At 33.7% G+C, this 21,830-nt stretch overlaps 1 protein-coding gene across 8 annotated transcripts in view; it reads left to right on the top strand.

The window, feature by feature from the left end:
- The window catches only part of nphp4 (nephronophthisis 4), a 284,225-nt gene that overhangs the window by 197,725 nt on the left and 64,670 nt on the right, over positions 1–21,830 (top strand). For all 8 annotated transcript variants that reach the window (XM_087264575.1, XM_087264571.1, XM_087264574.1 and 5 more), the window contains exons 12-14: positions 2,463–2,597; positions 6,840–6,988; positions 14,932–15,123. In XM_087264575.1, the coding sequence (XP_087120701.1) occupies positions 2,463–2,597; positions 6,840–6,988; positions 14,932–15,123 (476 nt within the window). The remainder of the gene's footprint in view (positions 1–2,462; positions 2,598–6,839; positions 6,989–14,931; positions 15,124–21,830) is intronic.

The following is a 21,830-nucleotide window of genomic DNA, read 5'->3' as shown; positions in this document are numbered from 1 at the left end:
TCGTTTTTCATCACAAATGCCTGTGAAATGCATATCGACCATGTGAAGAACTGCATTTTAAAATTTCAATGGGTTCACAGACCCCCAATTGTACAACCGTGGTGTGAAATTCATGTTCTGCAGTCAGTTAATGAGTCAGTACAGCGTACAGTGAGTCTGGGCTGATCAGGGTTTCTCTGTAGTCATGCGTTTCTGCATTATTGGGGTCAGTGAGTCATGAATTGATGCTGTATTGGGGTCAGTGGAGAAATGCTTTTAGGCTCTCCTGGCTGTCAGTGGTCTGGCTGTTCTGGAGGCAGATCAGGCGTGAGTTTAACACCACTGACCCCATCACAGTCTTCCAGTCCTGTGCTGAACAGATCATATCACATCACACAGGCTTTCTGAAGGCCAGAGAGCTGCTGGACGTCCATCTGTACAGAGCGATGAAGGCGTTAAATCTGACTAAAAGTTCTTCACAGCCCTAATGTCTTCATCTCAGTATCAAAGAGGTTGTGACTCCAACATGATCTCATATCGTATTGCTCACAGTAATAGAAGGATGCTTTCAAAGATGTCAACCTTTCACTAAATTTGTAATGAGTAATCAGTGCAAGGTTTATGCACATATAGTTTTCCACTAAAGTAAAAACTCCATCATAGAAAACAACTAAAAGACGCCAGCAGTTCATAGAAAATGTACTATGGTTTTGTTAAGCTATTATTTTTATAATATCTAATAAATTGTTATAAAATCAGTAATATGATCTCTACACTACCTGACACAAGTCTTGTCATCAATCCTAGTTAACGGCAACAAATAATAAGCAAAGAAGGTCAAAGTGCTCCAGGATTGGCCAGCCCAGTCACCAGATATGAACATTATTAAGCATGTCTGGGGTAAGATGGAGGAGGCATTGAAGATCAATTCAAAGAATCTTGATGAACTCTGGGAGTCCTGCAAGAACACTTTCTTTGTCATTCCAGATGACGTTATTAATAAAGTATTTGAGTTATTACAGAGAGGTATGGATGCAGTCCTCATGGGAGTAATACACAAGATTCATTCTTTTTCCACTGCACCATGACTTTATATTCTATACTGTGCATTATTTCTGTTGAGTGACAACACTTTTGTCTAATGAAATAATTAAAAATCAATGCATAATCATATTTTATTTTGGTCAAATAAGTGCATTCTCGAGGCCTTTGCCATTCCACTTCTGATAGCAATTGATCAACTAGAAGTCAAGTTATTATTTGTTGTTCCTAAAACTTGGATAGGCGACAAGACTTTTTTCAGGTGTATTGAGAGGAATATTGAAGTATCATGAAAATAACAAAGCGATAACCCTTTTCTGCAATTTGTTTGCAATCTTGGTAAATCATATTTTAAGTATTAAAATATTTTTAATGAAAATGTTTTGTTAATAAATATGAAATGTGAGATGGTTTCATTTTAGTGATACTTTTTTTTTACTAACCTAAAAATTATAATATGAGGCATTAGTTATCATGAAAAAAATACTAATAATATTTAAAATATGCTCAAAATAAAAAGAAGGTAGGTGCAGTTGAAGTCTAAATTATTAGCCCCTTTTTTTGGTTTTTCAAATATTTCCCAAATCATGTTTAACAGAGCAAGGATTTTCTTCTTTCTTTTCTTCTTTCTTCTGGAGAAAGTCTAGTTTGTTTTATTTTGGCTAGAATAAAAGAAAACAACTGAAGATCAGTGTTATTACCCCCCTTAAGCTTTTTAGTTTTTCGATTGCTGTAATCAGTGCTGTTATAGAATGACTTGCCTAATTACTGCAACTTGTTAATCTAGTTATCCTAGTTAAGCCTTTAAATTACACTTAAATCTGAATACTAGTATCTTGACAAATATCTAGTGAAATATCATTTATTGTCATCATGGTGAAGATAAAAGAAAACAATTATTAGAAATTAATTATTAAACGTAATATGTTTAGAAATGTGCTGAAAATCTCCATTAAACAGAAATTTGGGACAAATAAATATAAAATAATTCAAATTTAACATGAGGGCTAATAATTCTGACCTGAATTGTTTATGCAACTCTGCAACTGAAATAATCAGAAAGAGGCAGAAATTCTTAACTGTATCAGAAAACTTATATATGTATGTATGTGGGTGTATAATGTTATTTCTATCCTTTAAACTGCAACAGAGACTCAAATTCAGATCACGAGTCTTATAGAAGCGGTAAAACAAGTCCTCTTTTTCACACAAACCCTAAGAGAAATTAGGGCTTGTATGAAAATGTGCAAAGCAAGACCTTAAGCCGGATCTGTCACGTTTATACCTAATTTCATCCTGCTTTTGTGTCGTCTGGATGTTGGCATTATGTAGATGCCAGCTGCGGGGGACTGCCACACCATCAGATGCTTGTGCCCGTTGTTTTGTGCGATAAATATGTATTAATTTTTTTTCTGCCTCTGTTCTCTGGTTGTGTTGTTCAGCTGTCTCTCTCTCAGCTGGTTGCGACTTCACGCTACCCGACCATGAGCCACACGACGGGGTCTCCATGGCAACAGCAGCTCCCCTCTCTGCTCTCTCCCTCCCCGATGGCATCGGCCCACCAGCTGTCACATGTCGTAAGTTTTCCACCCACCCACACACACACACACACACACACACACACACGTATATAACAAAGCTCAGAGATACATTCATGCAAAGGAATAAAACTCCCACACTCTAAACATACTGTGGCGGAGATGCTGTAAAGAAAAACACACATGCCTCACATCAGTAAACAGACATCTATACACTACAAAAACAGCCAAACATGTCAAGGGCAGAAGGAGTTCTTTACATTTTTTTTATTTATTTATATATATATATATTTTTTTACATATTTGAGCTGCAATTGTACACTACACACACACACATATGAACACACAAACATATATGTGCTCATTTACTGTATAACAAAGATCAGTGATACATTCATCCAAAAGAATTGAACTCCTACACTCAAAATGTAATATGATAGAGATGCTGTAAAGGAAAACACACATGCCTCATATCAGTGAACAGACAGCGGTACACCATTAAAACCAGCCAAACCTGTCGCATGCAGCAGGAGTTCATGTTAAAATTGTAGTTTTTCCTCAGCTGTTTCTGCAGGTTACAAAGAAGCTGACTTTTGTTTCAGCTTTTTGTAGGTCGTGAAAATGCCTCGTCAATGTCCCTAGTTAAGATCGACATGTTACACTCTTGGATGTATTGTATGTACTAAAAATTATCTATCTGCAGAGTTGTTAAAAACAAATTTGTTGATTATGATAGTTGGTGGTTGTACACAGTGAAGAATGGAAGGTTCCACACAAATTATTCAGGTTGTCCCAATGCAAAAACGTTAAGTTAACAACAACATTAAAGGGGCATGAAACTTCCTCTCTTGGTTCAAGCCTAACTCGGAAATCTTTCAAAAAATGGGCGTGGAGCGCTGTGAACAGAGGGGGAGTGGGCGTGGCCACCAGAGCAGGGGAAAAAGATTTTCTATATTACAACGTTAAAATTCAAAGAAATAAACAGTATTTAATGCCCGCTACATTTGTTATTAGTAATTTCATATACACATATCTACAATTTGTTATATAATTATAAAGATAATCATGTTTATATAAAAACTATAAAAGAGGAGGATTTCCCTCCTTGATTCCTGGGTCTGAATGCAGACACAGTGGATAGCAGTGCAACAGGTCTCTTGTCCTATCTATTTCAGCCATTAGCCCTGCCGCCTAATCTGGAGGATTTTAAAAGTGTGCGAATTAGGCATGGGATGATTAAAGTTTTCAAGGTATACCGTGGTTTGGAAAAGTCTAGGTTTTAAACCGTCAAAATTTTCTAATATACCGTTCCTACGGTATGTGTAAGATTTTTTATTTAAATTTTTTTAGGACAACAGTATCTCCAGCATAAAAGATATCTGAAAGATGCCATTTTAAGCCTCTAAATCCGAATTATAAATAAGAATGTTATAAAAATAAGCAATTTCACATTTTATAATATATCCATCGGTTACAGAGCTGGTTCATTTAAGCTCTAAATTGTATACATATGCAATCAACTTCTTTATCATTGGACTGAATGGTTGTTGTAGAACTGTACCTGTGGTGTTTTTAAAGTCCTATTAGACTGTATATGTGTTGGTAAACCATGTAGCGAGCATAATGGTGGAGTATTACAAAATATAGTCAGCTAAATGGTCTAAGACTTACTACAATGATAATTTGTTCCGAACATATCTTGTGATTTCAAATGAGTTGACTAGAATAATCTGCCTTGTTGTTTAAAAGTCAGCTGTATTAAAGCAGAATGCCATCAGCACCTATTACAGGTGTTTTACAGAAGCATTAGCTCAACATGCTGGGAAATCCGGGAACTTTTGTAATGGTAATATGTTTGTGCTATTTTAATGGAAATACAGCTGGTTAGAAACAGCCTGCGCAGAGAGAGAAAATATCACACGTTTTCACAAGAATATCTGCAGATATTATGTTAATCGTGTGTGGGAGCATGTATGTTTATGCTGTTGCCTGCAGTCAGTGCATTTGACTACAGTATGATGATAGTCGGTAAATAAACATACAAAGTGCTTTGTTACCGCCTTCACAGTTGTTTAAGGCTATTTGTGCACACAAGCTATTCTGCAAGAGATTATGTAGGACATTTCTGCAGTGCTCAACTTTCTGGAAGCCATGTGATTTCTGGGTAAATAATTGTGGGTGTTTTTTTATTTTTAATTATGTTAATTTATTCATTGAGCATTGTCTTTTTGTTGTGTATGAATGTCCTGTTTCAATTCTAGTTTGATTTATAAATATCAGTGTGATGGCATCATGGGCACCCTGAACTGTTCAGCTTTTAGAAATCAAATGCAGATTGTTGGAATTCACTTGCAATTTAGTCGAAGTGCTGAGATTGTGCTTTTAAATTAGACTGTGTAGGGTATATATGTGCGTGTGTACAGTATGCATGTTTGGATGTGATTTTGGTTGCATATACCAGCATGCCGCATCTAGAACTAGGCCTACATTTATTCATTTTGCAGACACAAATGCAAATGAGGATTGCAGCCACACAAGCAATTCATCAAAAGTAGGCAGAACATTAGAAGTGCAATGCAGAGAGCTGAAGTTTGCTAGAAGAAAAGAGCACTAGTACTGAAAAATAACATGCATTATACTACTCAAGTTTATTGTGTTGCCCAAATCTGCATTTATTTAATCAAGAATAGAATAGAAATATTGAGGTGTTTTAACAATTGCAAATTTTTTGGTGTTATTTAAAAGTGTGATTTATTTCTGTGATGCCAAAACTTAATTTTCAGTTTTCAGTATTATGTGATTCTTAGGGAATTGTGAAGTCTTTAATATTCTAATTTTGACTTAAAAGTTGCATTCATATTAATTAAATCCTTGTCTGATGTGATAGTTACCACATGAATAGACCTTTGACTTGGAAGTAAAATGGCAAAATGGAATATATGGAAAAATATTTTTGCATAATGCTGAGTTCACATCAAAAGTGAAATTAAGTATTAGCGCGAGTAGATTACATAATGCTCCAAGTCAATGCTAATGTGAAAAATACCACCAAGCTGCGCTAAAAAGGTGGAATGTGCAACACTTTTGCTATGAACTTGCACAATTAACCTCATTCGCATCTTACATTCAATTATTATAATTAATGGAAAAAAATAGCTTGAGGTTAAAAACATCCTGTGAGTAAACGAGAGCAAGTGACGCAGTGCTCAATATTTTGTGTGATCCCAGCATATGCTGTAAATGGCAGTACAAAGTAAACAAAGTCAGCCTAATTGTTTCATGATTTGATTGATTTAGACTGTTGATTGAAATTAGATTGATTTAGACTGTTGATCGACTGAAGAAAATGGTGTTGGGATGTAATATATATATTAAAGATGGAAAAGATGGAACATTGTTGCCTGTTTGAACACTTTTACGTATTTACCAATAAACTTGCAATTTTTAAGGCAGTTTACTCGTATTACTACATAAAAAAGATTTAAATACATAATCTTGCACAGTCACTTGTATAAGACATGAATATTGTTTAACATGAACCCAGTGTGTAAAATGTTTACTCATTGTTTTAAAAGATTAAAAAAAGAAAGAAATATTAAACTAGCAATTCCAAAATCTTTGGCATATGAGGGCTTTTTCAGAAGTAAAAAGAAGCCAAGCAGATAAAAAAGTACACCTTGATTCCCAGAAATTGAGGAAGTCGGCTTATCAGATTAAAGCTAGCCTGATTGAGAAAAGACTTTGCCACTTTTTCATCAGATGGTCAATGAGCAAACTGTTGGTACATAGCTTGTGGGTGATCTGTCTGATGATAGGTAAGAAGTATAAAAAATGGGTTTTGATCAAGTCCTTGTGTAAGAGTTGTGACTCCAGGCATTTCATAAAGAACTTAAAGTTCTTGTAGAGCTTTGCTAGTTTTTTATCCACTGTGGTGTGTTTTTTTGTAAACTTTTTTAATGCTGAATTTTCATGCGAGTTTTTGAACCTCTGACCTTTTTGTTATTTCAACATTGTAACCTGTTCCCTAAACTTCTGCCAATATTCTCACATAATTGGATTTTTTTTTTGCACATTTGAGAATGTTCTTTTAGATCTGCTGATGAAACATTTTTAGGATGTTTCATAATCCTCACAGAGAGTGACAATCATACACTGAAGATTTATGAGCTAAAACTTCATCAAAGCCTCTGGGTTTTTGTTCTGCAGGATTCTAAACTTCAAACTAACTTGTGAATTTGTCTGTTTTTCTCTCTTTCTGTGTGCTGATTTAAATTGAATCAGGAGCGTCCAGTTGTTGGCAGTATTGCTCATCTGGAGCTGAGCGTGCAGGAGAGAGTGGGAGACAGAAGTGAGGAAGAGGATGAGATGCAGGAGTTGACCTTCACCCCGGTGCACGCGCCTGTCATCACCCTCGGGACAAACGCTGCTGGGTGAGAAACATACAGACCTACAGCAACAAACAGTCCTACACTACAGTGATTTATTTAGTGCACTTTCAGATTTAATCAGTTGCTTTAATACTTTTTGTCATGATCATTTTTACTCTTTTTAAGCCCCAAAATCTTTTTAAGTTAAATCTTTTCATGACCTCACAAAATTTTGTGCCAAGTTTTTATGCCAAAAGTTTTTATGCCAAAAATTAGAAAAATATGTCACAATATTTTTATAGCGATGACATAAATAGATAAACAGATGGATAGATAGATGACCTGATGGTTGGATAGGCAGATTATGCATGAATGTATAGACAGATGGATGGATAGAAAACAAAATCATTGCATTTTCCAGATAAAATCAAATGACAGATATGGGATGGATGGTTAGGTGGATAGACAGATGGATGGATGATAGATGAATGGATGGGTGGTTGTGTGCATAGACAGATGGATGAATGGATGGATGGATGGATAAATGGTCAGTTGATGAATTGGCAGATAAATAGATGAACAAATAGACAGATAAAAAAAATCACTCCATGCTCCAGATAAAATCATATCACATATCATATATAATCAAAATAAAATATGGGATGGCTGGTTAGGTGGATAGACAAACAGATAGATGGTAGATGGATGGATGGATGGATGGATGTTTGTATAGATATATGGTCATTTAAAGAATTTTCAGGCTGCGCAGTGCCCAATGGGTAGCATGTTCGTCTCACAGCAAGAAGGTCGCTGGGTCGAGCCTCGGCTGGGTCAGTTGGCGTTTCTGTTTGGAGTTTGCATGTTCTCCCGGTGTTTGCGTGGGTTTCCTCCAGGCGCTCCGGTTTCCACCAAAGATATGTTGAATAGGTGAATTGGGTTGGCTAAATTGTCCTTAGTGTGGATGGATGGATGATAAATAAATGGATGGGTGGTTATTTGGATAGACAGATAGATGGATGGACAGATGGATTGATGGTCAATTGATGAATTGGCAGATGAATAGATGAACAAATGGAAAGATAGAAAAAAACACTGCATTCCCCAGATAAAATCATATCACAAATATGGGATGGCTGGTTAGGTGGATTGACAAATGAATAGATGGATGTATGGATGGATGTTTAGGTAGATGGATGGATGCATGGATTGATGGATAGATTCATTGTCTGGTGGATGGATGGATGATAGATAAATGGATGGGTGGTTATTTGGATGGACGGATGGATGGATGGATTGATGGATGGATGGATGGATGGTCAATTGATGTAATGGCAGATGAATAGATGAACAAATGGATGGATAAAAACACCTCTGCATTCTCCAGATAAAATTATATATACAGTACAGTACAAATATATATATATAAAACTATAGGATGGCTGTTTACTGTAGGTGCATAGACTGATTGAAGGATGGATGGATGGATGGATGGATGAATATATGGATAGGTGGTTAAGTGGAAAGAAAAATGGATGGACAGATGCTTGAATGAATTGATGGATGCACAGAATATGGACTACTTGATGGATGAATAGGCAGATGAATGTATGAATGAATAGATAGATGGATGGATACTGTAGATGTATGGATAGACAGATAGGTGGGTTGGTACTGTAGATGGTTTGACAAACAGATAAACAGATCACTACATTCTTCAGGTCAAATCATTGACTAATGTTCGTAATGGCCCAGTTTTATAGTTTAGTTTCCACTGAAATCTATGTGACACGAGGAGAGAGTTTGTGTTTTGAGGATGTCTGCATAATGCATTGAACGCTTCTTTTCAAAAGAGTGAGGGAAATCCTGTTTTCCACAATGCATCCTCTTCAGAACATCGTTCTATATCCCCATGCATGAATGTGCTGCATTCTCTAATGCCAGTTTCTCTCTTATATCCTTCTCTGCTGCCGTCGCTCCATTTTCGAAACACCAGCACATTGGCTTATGTCTTGTTTATTTTAACTCATGTATTTCAGGTTGTGCTGTTCTTTAAAAGCGTTAACAGTTCAGCTGAAGCCATGAGTTGAGATGGCCATGTAAAAGCTGTGCAGAGTTTGTCATTCAGGGGCTGTTGGGTGCCAAATCATCATCTGATTCTCAGCCAAGACATTTGACAGATCAACATTATTTACTTCTGGCCCTGCAGATTCAAAGAACCGAGAATCAATCTGTGCCATTTAAAAAAATCTTTTCGAATAAGAACTCTAATTTGAGGAAGTTGTCGTATCTGATTGAGACCTTTGAAATTAAAATTGAAGTCTGAATACTAAACTCAGGTGGAATGAATTAAGTTCTTACATTTGGACTCCGGGTGAATTTAAATGATATGCTTTAAGCGAGAGACTTTAATTTGGTCAGATTGGTATGCATGTGTTTTTTGAAGGAGTTCAGACTATCGCAGACAAAGACAGAAGTGCTTTTCATTTCCTTTGGATATTACAATAAAGCATTTACATAAGTTCACATCCTGGCTAGTAGGCAAGGCATTATGAGAAACTAATGGTCATTAAAAGGGAGGTTTTGAGATCAGGTTGGTAATAATTTGGACTATCTATTTTATTTTATTCGAAAAACATTTAGTGATGAAATATACATATAAATGCAAAAAAAATCAAAGGTTTGGGTACCCCTCTGTGGCTGCATAGTAATGTGCTCTTTCTTTATAAGATATCACAGTGAAATGCCATTCTGTTTTTAGAGAAAGCTCGATCATGTCATGTTTTTCAGAGAGAAATCCATAGTGTAGCAGTATTGAGATGTGTGAAATTAAATTGAAACTGAAAAATAGGCTGTGCAAAAGTTTGTGTGGATTTCAGTACATGTAGTCACTTAATGCTGATTGATTGCAACACAAAATTGATTTGAGTGACTCATTGAACCTTACCAATCCTAACACAGATGCAACCGATCGTGAAAAAGGATATTTAAAATAGCTGATTGCTAAATAGCTGATTGCTAGTTGTGCTTCTGCGAATTGTGAACCAGAAAGTAGCAACGTGGGAACCTCAAAAGAACTTCCTAATGACCTAAAAACTAGGATAATTCATCAACCTGAATTAGGAGAAGGATACAAAAAGCTATGTCAAAGGTTTAAAGTCTTTATCTCCACAGTCAGAAATATACTAGAGGATTAGCAAAATTTTGCAAGAAAGAATGATCCAAAATGCCTTCAGAATTCAGGGAGTTATCTTTGTCTGTAAGAAGCGTCTACAGGTTTTTATGCAAAAGGTCAAAATAAAGGTGTCCACATTTTTGCACCTGTCTGTTTTTGTTATAACTTAAATTGCATTGCATCTGCTAATTAAATGTTATGTCAGAACTGAAATGTTTTTTTTTTTCCATAGTGTAACAAATATATCTATATGAAATTGATGCTTTGAAGGGCCAGCAGACTATGACTTGGAATTATAATTATCAGGGGTACCCAAACTTTTGCATAAAACTGTATATGGTTTGTTCTGTAGACAATGGGGAAAAATATTGCTTAAAGGGGCTAATAATATGGAATATGGAAAAAAATTAAAACTGTTTTTATTCTAGCTGAAATATATCAAATAAGACTTTCTCCAGAAGAAAAAAATATGATAGCAAATACTGTGAAAACTTCCTTGTTCTGTTAAATTTTTATTATTATTATTATTATTATTATTATTATTATTTTATGTTTACTGAGTCTGTGTCCGAAATTACACCCTTCCATACTATATAGTACACTAAAAACTGAATGCAAGCCGAGTATGATGTCCGAATTCATCATTCGAAAAACATTATGCGAGAAGTACCCGAATGACTTATTACTTCTGGCGAGAAGTGTGCATCCGACGCTCGCTACACTATCCCATGATGCACTGTGACAGAATTCATAAATGGGAGTGAAGCGATGCAACTGACTTGGGTAGGTCATGTGATCATGACAAAATTGCAGATGCAGTAAGTTCAAGTTTCATTCATACTACTCACATTCTTACTGTATAGAACATACTTTTTATGGTCGAGTAGTACATTTACATTTAAATGCTGTACCTACTGTGTAGTATAGTGGTTTCATACAAAGCCTGAAATTTCATCTATAAGATATTCAATAGTTATGGTGATGATGGTACACTAAAATATTAAGGCTTATAATTCATTCATTCATTTTCTTTTCAGCGTAGTCCCTTTATTATTCTGCGGTCGCCACAGTGGAATGAACCGCCAACTTATCCAGCATATGTTTTATCCAGCAGATGCCCTTCCAGCTGCAATCCGTCACTGCGAAACACCCATACACTTCCAGCACTACTCACTGCGCCACTGTTTTGCCCAATCCTTATAATAATGATGATACAATTTTATTTTTATTCGGGATTTGTTGCTATTATTATTAGAAGTAGTAATAGTTGAAATTGTCTGGATGTCCAGTAGACTAGTGTTTCTCAACCACGTTACTAGAGGACCACCAACTAGCACACTAGCACTTTTGGTCAGCACCCAGGTTTCTTTTGACATCTGGGTACGGTATGTTTAGCTAATGTGAACCTTGTCTTCTGATCTCGGGTCTGAAAATATTCAGTAAAAGCAGAATGACCATGATATGTGTATGAGAACATTTTGCTGCTTTGCTTTCGTGGCAGTCACCTAGCAACAGCTGTACACAAAACAGCAGCTTGATGATGCAAGGGTTCAGAAAGAAAAAAGATGTTGTGAACACAAACCAGCCGCAAAGGTGGCAAGGAGGGGACAATTGAACATGGGATCGATGTGAAGGCACCCTCAGTCTCTGCTAATGAGCTTATGATCTGAATCAGAAGTGTTTGCTTAAGGAGACATGGAAAATCTGCTGAGCTGGTGGTCCTCCAGGAACGTGGTTGAGAAACACTGAAGTAGAAAATGGTTTTAAACAAACAAACAAACAAAAAAGTAAGCCTATTTTTAAATAATATTTATTGGATTTTTTTTTATCTGCCAAACTAATAACATGATTATGAATTGTTTTTGTGGCTATTTTCTTTAAAAAAAAATAATAATAATCAACATATCAGGCAACTCTATATTATTTCAATGTTTCATACAAACTAAATTGAAGAAATGAATTCCAAAAACAGATGATTCTGTGTCATTCAGTGTTCATCTTCCCTTGTCTTTCTTTATCTTTCTCTCACTCTTTTTTTCTGTGTGAATACTGGAAGGAATAAATTGGGTGGTCAAGTGTAAAAATAATACGCAAGGATTATTAATGTGTAATTCAGCCGAAAATTACCATGATCTATAGGTAATATTATTTTCCCCTTTGTCTGTGGCAATTAAAAGCCTGTGGTAGAAGTGTAGGCCTAATTACTGTGTCTCCTAATTAGTTGTGAGTCACTGGAAGAACATTAAAGTCCTGCTGCCGTAAAGTTTTGCTCTTCTGTACTATTGGAAAGGCTCGTTAGGGCTTCTGAAATATGACTACATTACAGCTTCAGTGCAGGGACAGATATTTTGCACTGAGAGTCAGATTGCTCCTAATGATTATAAACTGAATATATATACAGAGAGAAATGTGTCAATACAGACTGCAATGGAAAAGCAAGATATTTTGTTTTTTGAGTACAAATTGTTGACAAAATGGTTGTGTTTATGTTTTGATTGATCTTGGTTAAGCGACACGGTGGCTCAGTGGTTAGCACTGTTGCCTCATAGAAGGTCACTGGTTCGAGTCCTGGCTGGGTCAGGTGGCATTTCTGTGTGGAGTTTGCATGTTCTCCATTTGTTGGCGTGGGTTTCCTCTGGGTGCTCCGGTTATCCCCCCAGTCCTAAAACATTCGCTATAGTTGAATGGAATAAACTAAATTGGTCGTAGTGTATGAGTGTGAAAGGCATCCTCTGCAAAAAAACATGCTGGATAAGTTTGCGGTTCATTCCACTGTGGCGCCCCTCATTAATAAAGGGATTAAGCAGAAGTAAATTTTTCATTTTTTGTAATAGTAATTGTGTAGAAGTTTGCGGAAAGCGCTCATGTTTATTAGTATTGTAGTTTTCAAGTATTTTTACTTCAATCATTATTTTTACATAAATAAATAACAATGAGGTAAACAAATATGAGATTTGTTATATTCATAAAATTTATTTAATTATTCTTTCTATTTTTATTTTTCTTTCTTTCTTTCTTTCTTTCTTTCTTTCTTTCTTTCTTTCTTTCTTTCTTTCTTTCTTTCTTTCTTTCTTTGTGAGTTGATTGTTTAAATATTATATTAATATTTTCGTAATAAAGTGTTCAATCAAATCTTGTTTTTTTCATTCTGTTCTCTCCTTTTTTTCATTCTTTGTTTTCTTTCTTTCTTTTTCGCTTTTTCATTCTTACTGTTTTTCTTTCTTTCAATTTTTCATGTTTTTTTTTCTTTTTGGTTTTTCTGTTTTTTTTTCTGTTATTTTCTTTTTAGTTTCTCTTTTTTTCTGTCTTTCTTTCCTTCCTGGCTTGCATGACAGCTGTTACTTCATTAATATTTTATTTTATTATTTTATTGTAATTATTATTGTATTAATTTATTCTTTTAGCAGTTTTTTCATTGTGATGCAGTTTTCTTTTCATGTCTAACGAAATGTATTTCAGATTCTTTTATCTTTATGTGGCAATGCTGTCCTTACAGGATAGAAGTCAATTCTGAAGTCTTTACGAAACGCATGCTTGATGTAAGCCTCATATATCACCTCATGTGTGAGATCCCATTTAAGATAACACAGCAGGATATGTAACCAGAGGATTTGGTAGTAGCGTTAACATTTGACACACATCCCGCTGTGGCTTAAACAGCTTTGTACAGTGGAGTACATGTGAAATACTATGGCGAGATGTGCAGTGCACCTGATAACACACAGCAGGCGCCACGTGTGTTTACTGATCTGTGTCTTGTGTTGTCTTGACAGTATTTGGCAGACAGTGTGCTTCAGGTTGGTTTGCAGGTACAATATTGTGATTAGAATCAATAACACGCATAGAACTTGAAGCTTATGTTCACATAGAAAAAATACATTATATAGTAGGTCTGCACAATATTAGAAAAATCTGACATTGCAATATTTATTTTTTCAGTGATACACACACATATATATATATATATATATATATATATATATATATATATATATATATATATATATATATATATATTGTGATTTAAATTTACTTTCAACCGATAAATTGAAAAGATCCATTTTTTAAAGATTTCATTCATTTAGATTGATTGAGATGGTTTTGTAGGGGAGTGCATCTTCATAATATAATACAATATAATAAACAAATTAACTATTAACAAATTAACAGTATCTAGGTACAGAAATTCAATAATTACACATAAAATAATATGTTAAGTCTTTGTTGTAGAAAAAAATGCATACAATTAATCATTGTTAAAGCTACAAACCTTATAATTCTTTGTGCCTAAATGCTTTACATTTGCCTGAAATCTTATACAAGTCCTAAGAACACATCCAACTGATTTTTTTTTTTTTTAACGCTGTTAGGGATAAACATTTTAATTTAGTTCAGAAATGTGATGCCCAGTTATTATAATTCCAATATAACATGGCAGATCCTGCGATGTGGCTACAGCAGATTCACACATTGCGATATCGATGCCGAAATGATATATTGTGTAGCCCTATTATACGTTGTTTCACATATTTTTAAAAGAATTATGAAAATAGAAGTTTGTGTGTGTAGACTATATCTATGTGATCTATGTAATTATGATTTAAAGTAATTGATTTGACATGTTGTTTTGATACATGTTTATATTACATTTTAGAAAACACAATAGCAATGTTTTCATGTTAGATAAGAAATCAATATTTGATTAAATAATGCAGCTTTTCTATAAATTTCAATATTGAAATTAATTCAAGTGGTTTCTTAATTTCTCCATGTTGCCGTTCTATTTTGCTGGTAACCAGTCTTTAAGTGTGCAAATGTGATTTGTGTATCTCAGCTCCTCCAGATCGACCTCCCGGAGATCTTTGGCGCAGCTCTTCTCTGCTGGTTTTCCTCAGATCCTGGACCATCAGAACCAGGTGGCCGAGGTTCTGGATCCTTCTGAGCCTGTGAACTTCAACCCCCAGAGAGAAGAAGCAGATTCTCTGCAGGCAAACACACTCGTCCTGCAGTTCCTGGCCTTTACCAGGTTAGTATCAATGGAACACTGTTAATGTTTTATGTTTGCAGTCTACTTTTTTTTTTTTTTAAAGGAAGCTTTTCTATGTAACTTAATATAATAGATTATATAAGTAGACCACTTGGAAATTCTCAATTTTTTAACAAAACATACTTTGTTTTGTTTTGTTCAGAAAAAAAATGCTGAAATAAAAAGATTGTAATTACTAATAATTAGTAATTTAGACCATACAATGACAATTGGTCAAAACAACAAATGATGGATTTTTAAGAGTTCATTTTAATATTTTAGACAACACAATATCAATATTCTAACTTTAGAAGAATTAAGAAATCAATATTTGGTGGAATAACCCCCATTTTCAATCATAACAAATGTTTTCATTCATTGCACTGAATCTGCAGGGCCAATCACAACAAATGAAAACATTTCTTATTTTGACCAATAGTCATTTTAATGCAAAAATGAAACGCATAAATGAAAAATAAATTTTTAGAACAGCATCCACTAAATACAGAGAATTTTTGATATTGACTAAAGCTAATTAATCTCAAAACTAAAATTCTGTCATCATTTACTTTGCCTCATGCTGTTCCAAAACCATAAGACTTTTGTTCTTTTCAAACCACAAATGAAGATATTTTTAATCCAATCTCAGAGATTTCTGTCTGTCCATTGAACGTCTATTCAACCAAAACTGAAGCTTCAAAATATTCATCAAGAGATCAAAAATAAATCCAAATTGAGCAGTTTAATCCAGAACTTCTGAAGTGATGTGGATGCTTTATAAGATGAACAGATTTAATTTAGTCCTTTATTCACATATAAACATTGAGGAGGGATCATTGTGAATGATGACAGAATTTTAATTTTAGGATGAATCGACCCTTTAAAGCATTGCAATCTCATCCGATACACCCATTTATTCCAACATGACATCGATTTAATAGTGTTTATTAAAGTACAATCACAGCAGACAATCAGATCTGTGGGTCACCCAAAGAGAGCAGATCTGGCATGTAAAAAATAAAAACACTTTTGTCTACAGAATATTGATCTTATTTCTGTCTTACAAACATTAAAGTAATTACAGAAGTACTGGGATGAAAGTTTATAGATAGATTATCAATACTAATGTCTACAGTGGATCAAGGCAGAGTCAGTTATCTTTCAGAAGTAAAATTAACTTTGAATAAAGATTGTAACTTAGCCTGTCACAACTATTCATTTAATCGTCTGATCATGGTTATTTGATCTAATTATTAATTGATTGAGTTTTTTGACCTGATCATTTTAATTTCAGCTACATTTTGTCATTATTTGTCATTATTATGTTTTATTTATTCCATTTTTTTTACACTGTTATTTTTTATTGGTTTATTTATATAGAAACTATATTATTATATAGTAATAACTATATTATTATTTAGTATATAGTAAAGTATAGTAACTAGATTAATCACAATTATATTATATTATATTATATTATATTATATTATATTATATTATATTATATTATATTATATTACATTATATTATATTATATTATATTATATTATATTATATTATATTTATTATATTATATTATATTATATTATATTATATTATGTTATGTTATGTTATGTTATGTTATGTTATGTTATGTTATGTTAGATAATATTTTATATTATTTATATTGTTTATTTCAGTGACCTTATGATGGACATACTGAACAATGAACATAATACTTTAATTTAATTAAATTTAATACTATATTCAAAATATATTTCCACGTTGTTAAAGGAAAAATTTCTATTTTGTCTATTTTCAAAAATGTCTATTTTCACTGACAGCAAAGCAGACAATTAAATTACTCACATTTTTTTATTTAACAATAATTCATCAGCACAAAATGCATAATAATGCATAATCATGACAGGCGTAATGGTATTAATTGGATTGCTTGCCTAGAAGATGTTGAAATATTAATGTCAATAAATCATGTTTTCTTTCAAGAGACTATTCAAAATGCTGATTCATCCAGTACATGACTTGTTGATCATCTAATTTTTACAGTTTAATTAAATAGATCCTAAATTCAATTAAAACCATATTCATTATATATTTAAATTGTGTATCCATAATTTCTGTGATTATTATTATTTTTTTTTTTCATTGAATGATTGCATCTATTCAATTAAGCAAAATGTTTGCTTCCTGTCGGACAATATTTGCAGTTTACCTCATTGCAACCACTCATTTTAAATTGTCGAAGTGTTTAGACAAACACAGACATATTATGATTCATTGTGAATAACATTAGATCATTTCTAACATCATCAGTCTAAAACAGCATCTATTCCAGTACTTAACTGAATTAAATATATCCATTTCACATGTTTTTCAGCTGTTCCAGGAAAAACGATTTATAGCAATGTCTGGGAAAAAGACAAAATAAAAGAACTGTATAATATGATTAAGTTAGTTTTATTTCATAATTACAGAATAATTGTATTGACAGGCGGTACTGTATGTTCTAGTGCACTGTCTTTACAATCAGCACTGAAACAGTAGCTGTTAAACAGGAGATGTCAGCTCTTTTATTTCAATAGGGATGCAGCTCTTCAAAGACCAAGTTAACTCATCTCTGCCTGCAATCAGCCATTGGCCATATGTCAGGGAGCTATTGATGCTCACTCGCCAACATAAGAAACGACACCTGTCAAGTGTGCTTGTGACAGATTCGGCCACTTCTCTGTTCTCAGATCAGGCATTGATAGATTTAAAGAACACCGGCACTTGTCTTTCTCTTGCATTTTCTTCATTTCTCTTACTGTTGATATTTAGTTGTTGTTGTTTTTCATACATGAGGAGAAACTTGTGGTGGTTTTGTTGATTTATTATCAGGCTTGTCTGTCTTTGTAATGTTTAACATCAAATCAATTATATTATTATGTATTTTAATGTGGTGTGGGATTTTTTTTTTTTGGAATCTGAGGGAGCTGCAGGGGGGTTTGTGAATTGATGAAAAGTAATTATTAATTAAATCATGATGTACAATTGAATTACAACTTACGTAATAAAAACAAAATATAAATGGTTAAAAAGGGATGTGATTCTATTTTCAATACTTTTTAAATTGTACAGTCCTGTTGACTGAAATAAAAGTCTATGAAAAATAAGTCAATAAATTATTATTTCAATATTTTATTGGGTTTTTCCAGATAATATACAAACTTATAAATGTCTATGAAAAATAGAAGTCCTATCAGCAGAGAGATGACATCAAATATATAGCAACAACAAAAACAAGAAAACAGTTGAACTTGTAAATCAAACCTAAATGTTTCTACTCCCTTCCAAGCACCATCCCTCCCATCTCTCACTCCTCACTATTTCCTGAACTTGTAAATCAAACCTAAATGTTTCTACTCCCTTCCAAGCACCATCCCTCCCATCTCTCACTCCTCACTATTTCCTGAAGCCTTCAATAATAGATTCAACTTTGCCTTCAATAAATGCAAAGATGAATCAAGACAAATAAATAAATAAATAAAAACAATTGAAAAAACTAATAAATATAATGATAATAATAATAATGAAAATGATAATAAATAAATAAATAAATAAATAAATAAATAAATAACAAGATATAATATATATATATATATATATATATATATATATATATATATATATATATATAGAAGAAGAACATGTAAAGTGAATACTAAAAGTCTAACCTTAAACTTAATTTTATTCAGTTGCCAGGGACGTATTTCTCAGTTTTATTTATTTATTTATTAGAAAATTACAAAAAAAAAACACATTAAAAATGATTATATGCACTAAAATGATTATAATCACTAAAACTTAAATTGAAAGCAAAAAGTGTCACACTTTATTTTGATGGTTTGTATGTTGAATATAAGTTACATTGCATCTACATGCCAACTAATTCTCAAGATTAGACTGTTAGGTTGGGATTTGGGTTGGTATTATGGTTAGTGTAAGGTAATGTGTACTTGCAAAGTTTCTTAATGTCAGTTAAATGTCTGTTGAAGGAGTATATCAGCAGATATTAAGCAGACAGTCTACTAATACTCAAATACAAATACTCAAAATAAAGTGTTACCCAAAAAAGTAAATATAATTCAAACTATCAAGAAAACCTACATCAGTTTTATAAATATATACACAAATTACATACAGTTGAAGTCAAAATGATAAGCCCTCCTGTGACTTTTTATTTTGCTTCTTTTTCAAATATTTACCAAATTATCATGGCAAAGATAAAATAAATCAGTTTTTAGAAATGAGTTATTAAAGAATAACTAATTTCTGTGTTTAGATATGTGTTGAAAAAAGCTTCTTTCCATTAAATAGAAATTGGGGGGAAATATATAGGGGGCTAATAATTCAGGAGGGCTAATAATTAAATTCAAAACAGTTTACTTCCATATTTTGTGGCTTATAATCAGAGAAACAGAACAGGAAATAGTAAGAAAGTTAGTGAATTCATAGATTATTACATTTTTTTTTTTTTATTATTACTATCTTTAAGGGGGTTTCACCTTTAATGGGAAAAGACAGCGGAGATTATAGACAGGAAAGTATGGGGAGCAGAAAGAAAGGTTAAAGATCCACAAAGGACCTTGAGCCAGGAATCAAACTCGGATCACCGTGAGCACCGTAGTGCCATGTGGCGACACACTAACAACTAGGCTATGTTGGATTATTCATTTATTCACTCATTTTCTTTTTAGCTAAGTCTCTTCATTAATTTGTGGTCGCCACAGCGAAATGAAACGCCAACTTATCCAACAAATGTTTTACCCAGCAGATGCTTTTCCAGCTGCAACCCATCACTGGGAAACATTCATACACACTTATTTCCACACATACAGTACATTACTACTAATACACTACTAATTTAGCATACCCAATTGACCTATACCACATGAAAATCTGGAGAAAATCCACGCAAACACGGGGAGAACATGCAAACTCCACACAGAAATGACTATATTAGATCATTACATAGCATGAAACATCTTTAGTTTATAAGAAGTCTTGTCATTCTGAAATCTTTAATCACTAGACGGCCTATAAGCAATGAAATAAACAGTTTTTAAAAATATATAAATATTTAATAATAATTTAACAACTTAAGTTATATTGGTGACAGTATAGCAGATATGTAGTTCTACAGTTTAGAATTAAGGGCAGCACGGTGGCACAGTGGGGAGCACAATCGCCTCACAGCAAGAAGGTCACTGGTTTGAGCCTCAGCTGGGTCAGGCTGGGGCATTTCTGTGTGGAGTTTGTCTGTGCTTGCGTCGGTTTCCTCTGGGTGCTCCAGTTTCCCCCACAAGTCCAAAGACATGTGGTGTAGGTGAATTGGGTAAGCTAAATTGTCTATAGTGTATGTGTGTGAATGGGAGTGCATGGGTGTTTCCCAGTGATGGGTTGCAGCTGGAAGAGCATCCACTGAGTAAAACATGCTGGATAAGTTGGCGGTTCATTCCGCTGTGGCGACCCCAGATTAATAAAGGGACTGAGCCAAAAAGAAAGTGAATGAATGAATGTAGAATTATTGTCTTCATTTTTTAAATTTAATTTTTATATTTTTGTTTAAAATGTAAAGAGGGTCAACACTTTGATTGGCTAACAGGTTTTTTAATGGATTGGAATGCTACTAAACCTTTTGGTCCCACTTTATATTAAGTGTCCTTAACTACTATGTACTCACATCAAAAAATAAATGCAATGTACTTACTGTGTTATAATGTATTTGAGAACACTTGTGGTGCTCTTGAGTTGGGATAGAGGTTGGGTTATGGACAGGTTTGGTGGTATGTGTAGGTTTAAGGGTGGGTTAAGGTGTAAGGGATGGTCAACAGTGTATTTACAAATGTAATTACAAAAGTTAATTAAAGATGTAATTACATACATGTATATAATCAAGTATAAGTACACAGTAAATACATGTATTTACACAATAAGTACATTGTAACAAACTATTTATTACTATGTAAGTACATATTAGTTAAGGCCACTTAATATAAAGTGGGACCAACCTTTTTGTAGCCCAGTGATTCTACCAGCATGACTTTGACCTATTAACCTTGTAAGGCAGTCAGAAATAACCTGAAAATATTTTTGGTTTTATAAAAGTAGACCTGTGTAGATTATCTGCTAAACAAATCTCCCTTCTAAATTATGTAGTTAAGTTTCTGCATTTACTCTTAGAAAGTTTTCCACTCATCATGCACAGCTGTCCCATCCCATTGTTTACCAGATGAATATCGATGTGGAACCCTTGCGTCGCCGTAAGACCTGTTGGTTTAATTGAGGAATTCAAGTGATTTGATTGGCTCTGAGGTCAGACGTGACATTTTGAGTGAACAGCACTTAAACTCTCGGATTGCGATGTGAATGCGCTCAGTGGCTTTGCCAATTGTCCGCACTCTAAATAGTTTCTATCCTTATCTAATTCTGAGTGATTGATTGCTAATCTTCCTCACAAAGAGAAAAGAAAGCAATCATCCCTCCCTAATCTTTCCCTCCATTTTAATTCATCCTGCTGCGGATGGAGACCAACTCTTCACATTGCCCTGTCAGCTCTCAAATGTCACCAAGGACTTTGATTAATTCATTTATATCCTTGCATTCAATTATTTATATCTTTTATTTGTCCTCTTGTTCGTGTGATGGCAGTCTGAGAGTCCAAACCC

This window comes from Danio rerio, chromosome 8 (assembly GCF_052040795.2).
Source record: "Danio rerio strain M-AB ecotype USA chromosome 8, GRCz13ab, whole genome shotgun sequence".
Lineage (NCBI taxonomy): Eukaryota > Metazoa > Chordata > Actinopteri > Cypriniformes > Danionidae > Danio > Danio rerio.
The sequence above is the reverse complement of the archived record's forward strand: the minus strand, read 5'-3'. Positions and strand labels throughout refer to the sequence as shown.